Source organism: Octopus sinensis, linkage group LG7 (genome assembly GCF_006345805.1).
Source record: "Octopus sinensis linkage group LG7, ASM634580v1, whole genome shotgun sequence".
Taxonomy (NCBI): Eukaryota; Metazoa; Mollusca; class Cephalopoda; order Octopoda; family Octopodidae; genus Octopus; species Octopus sinensis.
Window position 1 is genome coordinate 110,511,288 of NC_043003.1, and position 15,000 is coordinate 110,526,287.

The window sequence follows — 15,000 nt, forward strand, 5'->3', positions numbered from 1 at the left end:
ATATTAGAAATACCTTAATTATATTGACTTCTCATTCGAATATAAAAAAAAACATAACAGGTAATAGGAAAGAGAAGAAAACACGTTTGATTTAAGGATTGAAACTTCAAATGATTACAACGTAATTCCAGTTTTCTACAAAATCAATAATTATTCTTTAAAATACTAAATGTTGAAGCTCATTACTACCCTTTGATCACTGCGAGGGGTTAAAAATATGAGAAGAATATTAAGTTTCTCCCATAAAGTATATCAACACTAAATCACATACTCACACGCTCGCGCAGATACACATTCACACACACTCATACGCACACACATACACACACACATAAAAATATACAAATATGGAAACGCGTGCATGTCCTCGTAATATTCTGTCGTGTTTATCAGTAAATACGCTTTCATTTTAGAACCATTGGGAAATCATATTCCTACCCGCATAAATCCGTTTCTGTTGAAGATATGACAACGACAGCTTTCCATAATGCCATGCTGCCAATATCATAGGTTTTTGAAAGTAAATTTACTTGAAACATCATTTAAGCGTTGAAGTATTCTATTCGTTCGCTTCCTGTGTCAGTAAACTAAGCTTCACTCAATTTGTGAGAGTCAGACACATCGAGATAGAAAGGTTCAACACGTAGCTATTATACGTAATACAAATATTGACAACACATTCGTCTCGAATAAGTAAAGGATAGGTTTAATATGACATTTTTACGTAAAATTTTTAAATAGTGGACGATAGCAAATGGCGTACATTTGAGTCTTGATCTATTCGTGAAACTTTAAAATATACTAAACAATAATAGTAACAACAATTCCATCATCGAACCAGTATTTCTCTCAGTAGAACTACGAAAGTTTTTCCTTATATCACTTTCCCCCATCGTCCCCAATGTACACCTGAGCAACGTCTCTTTCCAACAACCGCATTTTTCAAATGCTCTGACAACGGGGAATACATAACTAGAAGAGGGAACTGGAAGTTTTCTTCGTTTCTTATCCTTCTGCAATCTACTTTGTGTCTTCTGCCGTTGTTTCGGCCTTACATGACAAATCTCTTTAATATATTAAAGAGATTTGTCATGTAAGGCCGAAACAACGGCAGAAGACACAAAGTAGATTGCAGAAGGATAAGAAACGAAGAAAACTTCCAGTTCCCTCTTCTAGTTATGTATTCCCCGTTGTCAGAGCATTTGAAAAATGCGGTTGTTGGAAAGAGACGTTGCTCAGGTGTACATTGGGGACGATGGGGGAAAGTGATATGAGGAAACACTTTCGTAAAATATATCCAGAAGAAACCGGAATTTCGCAATATATTTTATTCAATTACTTTTACACGTTTATACGTTTACCACCTTCAAAGTATTCTCCATTTGTAGCAACGTATCGGTTCAGACGCGTTTTCCATTTCTCGGAGTAGTTCTGGATCTTTTGCGAAGTGATGGATTTTAACGCCTCCGTTTTTTTCTTCTCCTCGTCCACATCTGCAAAACGTTTTCCTCTAAGGACATTTTGCATTCGAGAAAACAACAAAAAGAAAAGTCGCAGGAAGCAAGATCCGGTAAATAGGTGGGTAAGCGGTGTTATGCCATTTTGTTCATAAACTGATTCATACACAAGGTGCGCATGCGCAATCTCGCGATAAAACCACCACTTCCCATTTTGCTACAGGTCGGGGATTATTAATCTCAACGTGTCTCGCAAGTGCTTCACAACTGCCAAGGAAAATGATTAGTTAACAATTTGACCAGGAGGAACAAATTTTTCTTCCAGTTCACGACACGCATTCAATTGTGACTACATTTGATCTTCTGTGAGCAAGCAGGGCACAAGTTTTGCTGCAACTCTTATCATTTGCAATTCCTCGCTCAAATTTTATTGGCAGGGGCTCCGGGTCACATCAGCCATATCAACAAGTTCGTCCCTTGTTCAATGACGGTTCTCCCAAATCAGTTCATTGCTTTTCATGATGTTTTCATTCGTTCGGGAAGTTGACTGAACGAGGTTGGTCATCATGTAGGAAGTCCCCATTCCTAAAGCGTTGAAACTGCTCGTAAACTTGTGTGTTGCTCATGGCAGTGTCCTGTTAAGCTGTTTGAAGCGTAACAACTGTCTCGGCTGCCTTTTTCTTCAGCATAAAACTGAATTTCGAGGAAGCACGTCGCCACCACAAAATTCGACAAACAGGGAAGGAGCACTGCAAAACAAAGACACAACGATACAGTACGAAAACAATGGATGACGCCGGTCGGCAGACAGATGCCCGAACGTCGCAGCAAGCGGCATCTGGAGGCGAAGGCCTAAACAACGGGATTGTCACACAGAGAACGTTCATGGTTACTTTTGGGTAGCCCTCGTATATATATATATATATATATATAAACTTGGAGAAGAGAAATAGAGAAATAATGCGTGCGTTCGGTCATATAGTAATATAATAAATAAATAAAATATATGCATATATACATACATATATATGTACATACTTACATCTACATGTATATATACATGCATACATATATATATAGGAGTACAGGACACCATAAAGAAACGTAGAATACAACGAGAGACGAGAACACAAAATCAAACAAGGAAACGGACTTATATATATATATATAATATATATACATATATATATATACATATACACACAACAAAACCTATATTTAAAACTCATATGTATTCTAAGCAAACCCTGTCTTTATATTATCTCATGTGTATGAACATCTTAATATCAACAATATGAATTTCGCAAATCTCAAGTTACTCTGAAATATACTTCCAGAAACTATTCCATTATTCATACATGGGAAGTTGGCAAATTATAAGATGATTGATAATATAATGAAAGGAGAAATATAAAGAAACATAAAGGAAAGTGTAGTCCGCTTGAATTAAAGATAATTAGATATATTTTTTTTATAAATAGGTAGAAGAGAACGTATGTCAGTAGCAAATTTATATATGTTATGGAACTTGGAAAGACTTACGAAAAGACGGAAAGGGGTTGAAACACAATGTGTGTGTATATATATATATATATATGTGTGTGTGTGTGTGTGTGTGTGTGTGTGTGTTAGTGTGTGTGTGTGTGTGTGTGTGTCCTATATTATACCTCTGTAACCAGGGCTAATTTAGCAGTTTCCTTGTAGAATGAAAAACATAATGAACAAACTAAATCGATTATAAATGAATACACAGACACACACACAGGCACAGACACATATATACACATATACACAAAATTCATGTGGTAATGCTTCAAAAAGTAGAAAAGAAAACGATAGTAAAGATAAGCTCATCATAAAAAAAAACTACAAATCTTCTAAATACAGAAAGGTGTTGCCTTGTCGAAAGAATAATTTGTTCCCCCATTAATGAAGCTGAAAATGAGACGGTTTGGTAGTTGTCTTTTGAGTAGATAACGTTTAAACCAGATACGTTTGTAGAGAAGCAGAGCATTTGAAAAATGCGGTTGTTGGAAAGACACGTTGCTCAGGTGTACATTGGGGAGGATGGGGGAAAGTGATATGACGAAAAACTTTCGTAGTTCTACTGAGAGAAATACTGGTTCGATGATGGAATCGTTGTTACTATTATTGTTTTGTATATTTTAAAGTTCCACGAATAGATCAAGACTCAAATGTACGCCATTTGCTATCGTCCACTATTTTTAAATTTTACGTAAGAATGTCATATTAAACCTATCCTTTACTTATTTGAGACGAATGTGTTGTCAATATTTGTATTACGTATAATAGCTACGTGTTGTAGAAAAGGAGAAGAAAACAAGGGAGATAACCAAATTTGCAATAATTTTATGTCAAGCAGATGTAAACCAGATGTCAATCGTTTACTAACTGTTCGGTAGTCTACTTTGAAATTCTGACAAGATATATTTCTAAATAAACGGATATAGAGAAAAAAAACTTAATTCCTCGATTGTGTTTTTGTTCGAGGTTCTCAAGTTTCCTAAGAGTTTGCAAGGGCCCCAAAAATGCGCACTGTGATTTCCTATCCAAAGAACTGATATTGGATGAAACACAAAATACATGAGTGCTAAACAAACCTTCGCATAACACAATTATACTATGGATAATTGTTTCTATTTTGTCAGATAGTAAATACAACCACATTCAAAAAGTGATATAAGCATTGCAAAAAAAAAAGCATGTTTGAAATATTATGACATTATACCGGTAATTATTAGGGGAATAAGGAAAGCTACAAGTTTCATTTTATGTGCCCGAATGTATTTGATTCACTGAAAAATAGTATTTTAAGGTATGGACTTTCGCTACCATGTATTTTGAGTTCGAAAATAAATGTGATTCTTTGAAATAATCGATGGGCATATTGAAAATAGTAATTTATGTGATATTCCACATTCGATTTCAACGTGTTATAGTTAAACTTCACTTTCTCAACAAAGATCCATAGACATTGTATATAAATGATAAATTTAACCAAAGGTTATGGGCGTATTATATGTAAATACTTTCAATATATATTCAAAACAACAGCTTTTCGTTAAACATTTCCATCCTCATATGTATTTTATTCCATTGCTAAAGCTTCACGTGCTTTGAAAAATATAAAGGTTGTGTAATGTTTGCCATGATGTAAACAATAGAGATTTTATTTTTTGAATAAACTTTTGATGATTATATTCTTTATATTTGAGGATTATAGTCTGAGCGTCATCGAATATAGTGCAGGAAGATTAAAAAGTTATGGTCGGTATCAAGCTATAAATGTCAAAATACGCGAGTTATTTTATAACTAGAACAAGGTTTTTTTAAAGACACTTTAAGAGCATTGTTTTCTGATTAGTTCTAGTAAATGTCATGGTCTATACGGGTTTTCTTTCGGCTGCACTGTGTGTTTTATAAGGGAAACGAACAAAAACGAAGAATGCATCAAAATAACAGAATAAAACCGAGGAAAAGTAAACAAAACATTATTAGAACAATATTATTTTATCAAAGGAATAGATAAGTATTTAATGGAATTGAAATGAATGCTTATACAATATAAAACGTTATTACAGTGCATAAAGAAGTAAGTTTAAAAGAAATAAGATATAAAAAAATATATTGAAGCAATCTATATATGTATTGATGCCAAACAAATATTTTTTGACAACACTTTCGTAACTAATCTCTAATTGAATTCCGGAGATTGGAGAAAAAACACTATCCAACATTTCAATATCGGTTATTCGGGTCCTTATCCTACTAAAGCTAATTCACATTCAACCGCAATAAAGTGTTACATTTAAGCATTTATAGTTATATATTACACACATTAGAACATTTATAATAATTGACAATATCTATTTGATTTCATGGTGCAAAATTTGAGAGAAAAAATAGGACCTAAATTTTGGACGTTCAGTAATGCAAAATCGTCTAACCCAGAAGTAAAATATATTTAATGATACACACGTATGTATGCATGTATGTCTGTTTGTTTGCTTGTATGTATGTATGTCATTGCTCAGTTTTATTTTAAGATTTCTTGCCAATAGAGAAAGCGCCGGTTTCTAACCTAGATCCAAGATTCCTGCACTGGAATTTTAAAATCAACAATACGGTATTTTTGTATGTATGTATGTATGTATGTATGTATGTATGTATGTATGTAGTATGTATGTATGTATGTATGTGTGCAAGTATATGTGCAGATTTGTATGTTTTGCTTGATGTATGTATCTCATGCATATATTTGCATATCTATATATGCTAAACTTCTGGAAATTTTAAAAGATTTTAACAGTTCCGGTAACTGATTGAATCTGTAGGCTTCGAATTCTTTCTTTCTGGTTTTGAGAAGCCTAATTTCTCGAGATTGATATTTATTCAATGTGTTACATATCACAGGGCCACAATAATTACACGTATAGACATGAACTTTTGATCTGGATAGAATAATTGCAAATTTCTCAATAGTTCAGCACATGTATTCTCTTTTTCACAGATTTTTAGCTTTATGTTTAACATCCGCTGGCAGCTAATTTCCATAACTGTACACTACACAGTTTCTCTTCTCTATCCCAAATTTTCTGCATCTCTATCAGTTTTATCCATCAGGCACTTAGTTGATATTTCCTGTTCCTAGTTTGCAAGCGCATACCCTTCAAAGTGGAAGGTAGTAATCCGGCTATTGGTCCATGATAGACTGCTTTCCTGATCAATGTTACTGTCATCATGGAGTCTTCTACTAACATATCCATGCATAGTCTCTGCTCATATAGGCTCATCCTTTCACCTCATGATAGGTTGCAGTAGAGCCGTTCGACTTCTTTGGGCATCTATTCTAGGCTATCAGATTAAGAATGTTGCTCAAGGAGCTGCCTTCCAAGTTTTATGATATCAGCCTCATGTATGCAAACTTGGTCAAGAGAAGGACTTCGATACTTGGTGATCAAAAGATGTTACCGAAGGGATTTGATACGACGTTCAAAGGCATTTTGGATCGATGTTGAACTTCTGCCACTCTGTTTTCGTTTCAGATAGAGGAGGTATACGTCACTGTTTATATGGAAATTATGTATGCTTGTTAGTATTTTAGAGGTTTTCACATCAATGTCTCGGATCTCATTAAGCGTCCAATCAAGCAGCCCAAATGTTGGTATGAGTACTGGCACTGCAAACACATTGTGGGCCACTGTTTTATTGAATGCAGAGAGTTCTGAGGCCCAAACTTTCTTTATTCTGTTGAAATATTCTTTACTGACAGGCGTTTTGTTACAGGGGCCATTGCAAGATATGTTTTCATCCACTCCTAGATACCTGTAATATTCCTCGTCAGATAAAGAGGAAACAGTCAGAGCATTCACGGAGATGTAGCTAGTCTGGTCTATAGTTTTCCCCCTTTTCATAACCATACAACAACATTTATCCTGGCAAAACTCCAACCCTACATCCTTTAACCATGTTTCAATTAGGATAAGGCTCATTTTCATCACAGGCATATACTTTGCATAAAGTTTCTAGTCATCCACAAAGAAAAAGTGTGTAATTTTGGTATTTCAGTTTGCTGGTAAATCAGTGAGATATCCTTCAGATTTCCATAATATGAATGACGAGAGGTTTACAGAAAGTATAAAGAACATCACAGAGAAGCTTCCCCTTTGGAATATGCCTGTGCATTACTGTATTCTATCAGTAATAATACAGTCACTCTTTGTGTTTAATTTCAAGATGGTGGCCCACGATGAAGCAAAGTCAGTTACGGCTTTGTCAATTCTCACTGGAACTTTAGCAGGTTGAAGGGCTTCTAGCATCCATGAATGGGGAACAGAGTCAAAGGCTTTCTTGTAGTCTAGCCACATTGAAACTAGGTTCTTCTTTGTTTTCGTACCTCTGAAATAACAGTTTTCTTTTATCAACAACTGCTCGGTACATCCCCCACACCCACTTCTTCCCAGCTGCTTGTTCTGCTCTGATGATGTAATTGGTTTCATTGAGCTTGGAGGAAGAGGTTTAAGCATACTGTATATCTTATATATTAAGTGTCGCCATTCAATTGACCGGTAGATTTTGTCATGTGGGTGGCTCTGTATTTGGAGATCAATTTTGTCCCTGCCAGAGCAAAACAATGTGGCATGCTACTGTTCCCATTGAAAGATTGCGGGTACATATTGATAAGATAATTCGGTAGAAGGTTAGCTTCTTGCACCAATATCCGACAATCAAGTCTCTTCCAGGTGCTTTTCCATATATGTATATATGTATTTATGTTTGAATGCATGCATGTATACATTTATGTATGCATGTGTGCATGTATATATGTTTGTAGATATATATGTACGTAAATATGTATGCACATATATATGCATACATATCTGTGTGTGTGTACATTTGTGTGCGTATATATGTATTTATGTATGTATGCATATATGTGTGAGTGCTTGTGTTTGTGAGTGTTTGTGTGTGTGAGTATATATATATATAATATATATATATATATATATATATATATATATATATATATATATATATACTCCACACTACTTGACCGGCAGCTACAGACGCGTTTCGGGGTATTGCCCCTTTTCAATGCAGCGTAGCCAGCCAGTAGGTGTCGCTTCCGACAATCTCTGTTCGATGGTTTTATTTACCTAGTTTCGATGGAATACATCCACTTGTTTTCAATAATAGAAATATTAAAATAACTAAGTCTCTCTAAAAGAGAACAGCGGCAGCGTTCCCGGAAAATAATAGTTATCGCCATACTAATATGGCATTCTTATAAAAATAAGAAAAAAATAAGAAAAAAGCTGTCCGCTTATTAGCTCCATGTGTATCAAATAGCTAACTTAGGGCGATGGCCTCATGAGCTAATAAGCGGACAGCTTTTTTCTTATTTTTATAAGAATGCCATATTAGTATGGCGATAACTATTATTTTCCGGGAACGCTGCCGCTGTTCTCTTTTAGAGAGACTTAGTTATTTTAATATTTCTATTATTGAAAACAAGTGGATGTATTCCACCGAAACTAGGTAAATAAAACCATCGAACAGAGATTGTCGGAAGCGACACCTACTGGCTGGCTACGCTGCATTGAAAAGGGGCAATACCCCGAAACGCGTCTGTAGCTGCCGGTCAAGTAGTGTGGAGCGACTGACCTCCCTTGTTCGAAGGTTATATGGATACAGTTTGTGTATCAAATAGCTAACTTAAGCCGATGGCCTCATGGAGCTAATAAGCGGACAGCTTTTTTCTTATTTTTATAAGAATGCCATATTAGTATGGCGATAACTATTATTTTCCGGGAACGCTGCCGCTGTTCTCTTTTAGAGAGACTTAGTTATTTTAATATTTTTATAATTGAAAACAAGTGGATGTATTCCACCGAAACTAGGTAAATAAAACCATCGAACAGAGATTGTCGGAAGCGACACCTACTGGCTGGCTACGCTGCATTGAAAAGGGGCAATACCCCGAAACGCGTCTGTAGCTGCCGGTCAAGTAGAGTGGAGCGACTGACCTCCCTTGTTCGAAGGTTATATGGATACAGTTTGTGTATCAAATAGCTAACTTAAGGCGATGGCCTCATGGAGCTAATAAGCGGACAGCTTTTTTCTTATTTTTATAAGAATGCCATATTAGTATGGCGATAACTATTATTTTATATATATATATATATATATATATATATATATTAGCTACAAAATTTGGTATGAAGATATCAGATGTAAACAGACAATGTAATCGAAGACAAATGCGGGTAATGAATGTATATGCCATACTTCAAAGGTGCTGTTGCCCCGTCTTCAGCACTCGTCTAACCCACTATTGCCTCCGAACACATTGCTTATAGAGCGACCGAATACAGCGGTGTTACTTTATTGGATATACTAAATAACATATTAGACGTATTCCTGGAGCCTATATGTGAACTGTAAAGATTTGTAGGTACGTGGTACTTCGTTATGCAAACAATGCACTATAAGGTATACTAAATGTGTTATAAGTCAGTACCACTTTCCTTTGCGTCAGTAGTGTTCTTACATTGTGTAAACATCATGAGTAGAGAGGCAATAATGGGTTAGATGACTGCGGAAGAGGGGCAACAGCTCTCGAAATATGGTAGATACACTCATTATCCAATTTTGTCTTCGATAACATTGTCTCTTTCCATCTGACATCTCGATGCTAAGCGTTATAACAAAAATTAGTGCTGGCTATAAGTTCTATAGAATATCTGTAGAAATAACCTTAACAAAATATAAAATACAGGGTGTCGTAGACGGGCGAGACAACTCCACGGAGTGATCGAGAACAGTAAATACTGATATTTCGCCACGACTGCAGCTTTTCAATGCCATGCACTTGGAAATCCTCAAACGAATTAAATCTCTGGTAATACACTTACATACAAAAACGGTGAAATCTATTTGCTAATATGCTGCGTCGTAGTACATGTGAGTGAAAATTAAATTACGAAATAAATTCAGCACTAGTAATGTGAACTTCATTAGTCATACGTAATATATGGGTTTTGTTTAAACGTCAATTTCCATTGAGAGTGCGCCCTACACGCCGCCCTATTGTCCTACATTAAGCGAGACATTCTCCTACGAAGTGGGCAAGATTAGTAGATTTCGATATTTCACCAGCATTGCAGCCTATAAATGTCATGTAATCGGAGAAATATCAATATTTACCATTCTCCCCATCTCTTCAGAGATAGCTAGCTAGCTACTGATATATATATATATATATATATAATATATATATATATATATATATATATATATATATAGAGAGAGAGAGAGAGAGAGAGAGAGAGAGAGAGAGAGAGCGAGAGAGATAGAGAGATAGATAGATGGATAAGATAGATAGATAGATAGATAGATAGATAGATAGATAGATAGATAGATAGATAGATAGATAGATAGATAGATAGATAGATTCATATGTAAATGCTGGTGTGTAGATATCTGCTGATCCGTTCACAAAGATACGCAGGGAAATCAGGTAAAGTGATACCTGTTGCCTACCTGTTCCAGTATTTGTTTGTATCTCATGTTTTCATCACTCACTAAAGTCAGCTTTTGGTGCAATTCTGTATTTGGTGGCTCAATACTAATTTGTTTGGATGAAGGTTTTTTAAAAGTTGCTCTCATTCTTGCACGTTCATCTCCTTTAGGGTCTCTTTTAAGTTCTATTATCTGAAAACAAAAAAGAATGGATTTAGTTGTATTTAAATCATATGCAGGCTTCTTTAACAGAACGATAAGTTTCAGTAATATCAAAAGGGAATTAATCTCATGTTTTCCACGTCCTTCTTAGTCTTGCGTGAATGTGGTTGAGAGACCGAACTGAAGAGAGATAAAGATAGAGATAGCGAGAGAAAGTGAGAGATAGAAAGAGAGTGGGAGAGAGGAGGGAGGGAAAGTGAGAATGTATGTGTGTATGTGTGTGTGTGGGGGAGAGAGACAGAGGGAGAAGACTGATAGTACAAGCAGTTCAATTATTCGTTTCGTAACCTCTTGAAAGATTACACGCATTCATGCATACTTGCTTGGTTACATGACTGTAACATAAAATATATAGAGATGTAACTTGTGTCAGTTGGAAGATAAAAGGGACACTGACTCTGAATTTGTAGCTTTAGAAGTACTGTCATGTAACGCGAAGGTGCAAATTAACAAACATATGAAGAAACAAACATATGAATAAGGATGAAATACAAATTGGTAACGAATGAAAAGTAATAAGTTCCTCGTAAATACTCCTTTGATTACATGAACAACAGAATCTATGAGCTATTTGTTAATCGATATTCCACGCATGAACGCTAATGTTGAATCCGTCTGGATTTGAATAAAATACAGCTGGTTAATTACAAGAATTTTATGCGGCGACTTATCGATCCTCACATTTATTCTCAATGGAAATATTTAAATACTGTATAAGTAGATCAATATAATTGGTTTACCTAAAAGGTAAGCAAATTATATTGATCCACTTTTACATAAAGTGTTTAATAATTGTGCTGCCGTGATTTGTATTTAAATGTGTCTACTATCACTGGAGGAATATTTTAGGCGCATCCACGAATTAGGATGTCAAATATAAACCACTTTATTTTATATGATATTTGTAGAAAATTATGATAGTAATTTATTTTGAATTAAAAAATTCAATTAGTAATTTAAATTGGTTTAAATGTTTTCGAATATCCTCCGATTAATTAAGTGCTTTTATATAAAATTGAGTGACAGCTGTTATAATTTAACATTCTTTCAGGCCTTCATAAGTTTTACGATCTGGACGACGGCCTTAAATGTGTCTACATTAATTTTATTCTGTATAAAGCTTCTCTCTAAGCATGCCCAGCAGGATTATTTAATTCTCAGTATTAAAAAAAAACATTCAAATATTTATACAGTAACATCTCCAAAAACTCAGTATTATATGTAAATACTATTCAGATATTTCTTATTCTTTCTATAGGAAAATACGTAAATATGTTTCTGAAATTTTTTAAAAATTCAATGAAAGGAAGGAAAGGAAAACAAAACAATGGAAATATGAACCAAATGTACACGTAACTGAAGGAAACTGGAAACACATTTTTAAATGCATGTAAATAAAATCTTTTGAGGATACGCGGCCATCAAAAACGACAATGTTAATATTATTCTATTTGACAAATAAATATGAGAAATATATTTAAATTCGTTCGTGTTTGTGTAAACTTATCGAACTTGCCGTCTTAAAATATTAATTTCAAAAATGAAAGTTTCTTCTCTTTACAATTACGTGCACTTTTAATAAAAAGAAACTACGTTTCTTCTTACAATATATAAAAAAAAAAATTGTAAGATTACTGGAAATTTTTGGCATTCATATTGTAAAAAGAAAAATTTTAATTGTTATCGGGAGTCAAGCAGCAAAATTGATTAATACTATGAAGAAAGGCCGGGGAAAATATTATTCCAATATAAAAAATATTTTGTTTCTCTTGGGTACATAAACTATTGATAATGATCAGACTATTATTTGAGAGAAAACATTAATAACTTTATTGCTGGATAAATATGAGACCTCTGTTTGCTCTCACTTATTCAATATTTCTCTTCGCAAATATTAAACCCTCCACAGAGGTCTAACTACTGAAATATTTTTTGTTAATTGTTTAAGTAATATATGAGCCGTTCCTCTGGGATTAATAATTCTTCTGTGTAGAGAGAATTTATTTTAATTTACAGAGCCCAGTGAGAAAGGATATACAATAAAGTTTTAGATTTTCTGTCAGTCTTTCTTTTTGAAACAATAACAATGGACTTAGTCCCAGTGGAGTGCAGCGCTTTGTCACAGAATCTCAGCAGTTTATTTAAGATAACGGAATGATCGGAAAATTTTGAACATAGTTTGAATTAAGGATGTTCTGTTAATTGTTATAAGGCAAAATTACATTCTCTTCTTATAGTTGGCGTCATTGAAGAGTAGCTACAACCAGTTTTTTTATGGTTAATAGTTCTGAAAACGAGCATAGAAAACACATTTTACTATTAATTAATTCGATTGTAAATATTCCACAGAAATTATGTGTTTGAAATGTAATCAAAATTATTTGAAAGGAAGATAATTTATTACATGTTAAATGGTAGTGACTTAAAAAATCTTTCAGTGTTGAGGGGTGGGGTATAGAGAAATTATACGTGTATATATATATATTATATAATATATATATATATATATATATATATATATATATATATATTATTATACTCTCTTTTACTCTTTTACTTGTTTCAGTCATTTGACTGCGGCCATGCTGGAGCACCACCTTTAGTACTTATTCTATCGGTCTCTTTTTGCCGAACCGCTAAGTGACGGGGACCTAAACATACCAGCATCGGTTGTCAAGCAATGCTAGGGGGACAAACACAGACACACAAACACACACACATATACATATATATACATATATACGACAGGCTTCTTTCAGTTTCCGTCTACCAAATCCACTCACAAGCATTGGTCGGCCCGGGGCTATAGCAGAAGACACTTGCCCAAGATGCCACGCAGTGGGACTGAACCCGCAACCGTGTGGTTGGTTAGCAAGCTACTTACCACACAGCCACTCCTGCGTGTGTATATAATATATATATATATATTATATATATATATATAATATATATATATATAATGTGTGTGTGTGTGTGTTATATATATATATATATATACACACACACACACAAACGGACTATAATAGAATGCGCTTGTCGAAGCAGAAATGCTCTCATAATGTATGTTGAATGTTTTAGATGACAGATTGCTGAATATATTTTGCATGGAATAATTAACTGAATGCAAAATAACTTGTTGAATGGATTCGACTTCAATGCACATTTGGGGTCAATCTGTCAACGCTCATATATAAGGATAATTATAAGGAAAAATAATACAATCCAAAACTTTAAAATAATCCTTTCTACTATAAGCACAAGGTCTGAAATTGCGGGGAGGAGCCTAGTCGATTATATTGACCCCAGTGCGTAACTGTTACTTATTTCATCGACCCCGAAAAGATGAATAACAAAATTTATTACCTCGGTGGAATTTGAACTCAGAAGATAAAAACGGACGAAAGGCTGCTAAACAGTTTGCCCAACGTGCTAACTATTCTACCAGTTCGCCACCTCCAATACTTGGAAATAATCTTTTCTACTATAGGCACAAGACCTATATTTTGGGGAAGGGGTTTAGTCGATTATATAGACTCCAGTGCTGCATCGGTACTTAATTTATCGAGCCGAAAGGATAAAAGGTGCAGTCGACCTCGGCGGAATTTGAATTCAGAACGCAGCGACAGGCAAAATACCGATAATCATTTCGTCCAGCGGGCTAACGATTCTGCCAACTCACCGCCCTCAATGATCGAAAATAATGCCAAACACAAAACTCTTTCGCTGAAGAGTGAAAGCTTTACTAATTTATGGCTGAATTCATTTGTTGATATTTAGTTTTACCGAAGTATTTCATCAACATAACGTACAACCTGCTCTTTTTTTTTCATTTTAATTGTTTTAGTCCTTTGACTACTCCCATTCTGGGGCCCCAACCTGGAGAAGGCTTTTGTCAGACAATTAGACCTCAGGACTTAATTTCTTGTAGCTTGATACTTGTACCACCGGGCTCTTTCACTGAATCGCTAAGTTACGTAAATGTAAATACATCAACACTGGTTTCTAAGCGGTCGTGGTGGTGGAAAACAGACATATAAAGGCACACACACAGATATATACATACATGTATAATATACATACATACACACACATGCATATAGATATATATATATATATATATATATTATATATATATATATATATGCGACAGGCTTCTTTCAGTTTCCGTCAACTAAATCCTCTCTGGTCAAGCCGAGGCTGAGACGTCATAAAGATAGGTAGTGATTATTTGAAAGTTAAAGCATGATTACTTTTCCAAATAACTATGATACAAAAGGTG

At 34.6% G+C, this 15,000-nt stretch overlaps 1 protein-coding gene across 5 annotated transcripts in view; it reads right to left on the minus strand.

Annotated features, from left to right (window-relative positions):
• Positions 1–15,000, minus strand: part of LOC115214515 (gamma-aminobutyric acid type B receptor subunit 2-like) — a 1,118,481-nt gene that overhangs the window by 178,939 nt on the left and 924,542 nt on the right. For all 5 annotated transcript variants that reach the window (XR_005000211.1, XM_036505132.1, XM_036505133.1 and 2 more), the window contains one exon: positions 10,521–10,691. Coding sequence is in view for 4 of the 5 variants with exons in the window: in XM_036505132.1 (XP_036361025.1) it covers positions 10,521–10,691 (171 nt within the window). In the remaining variant the exon portion in view is untranslated. The remainder of the gene's footprint in view (positions 1–10,520; positions 10,692–15,000) is intronic.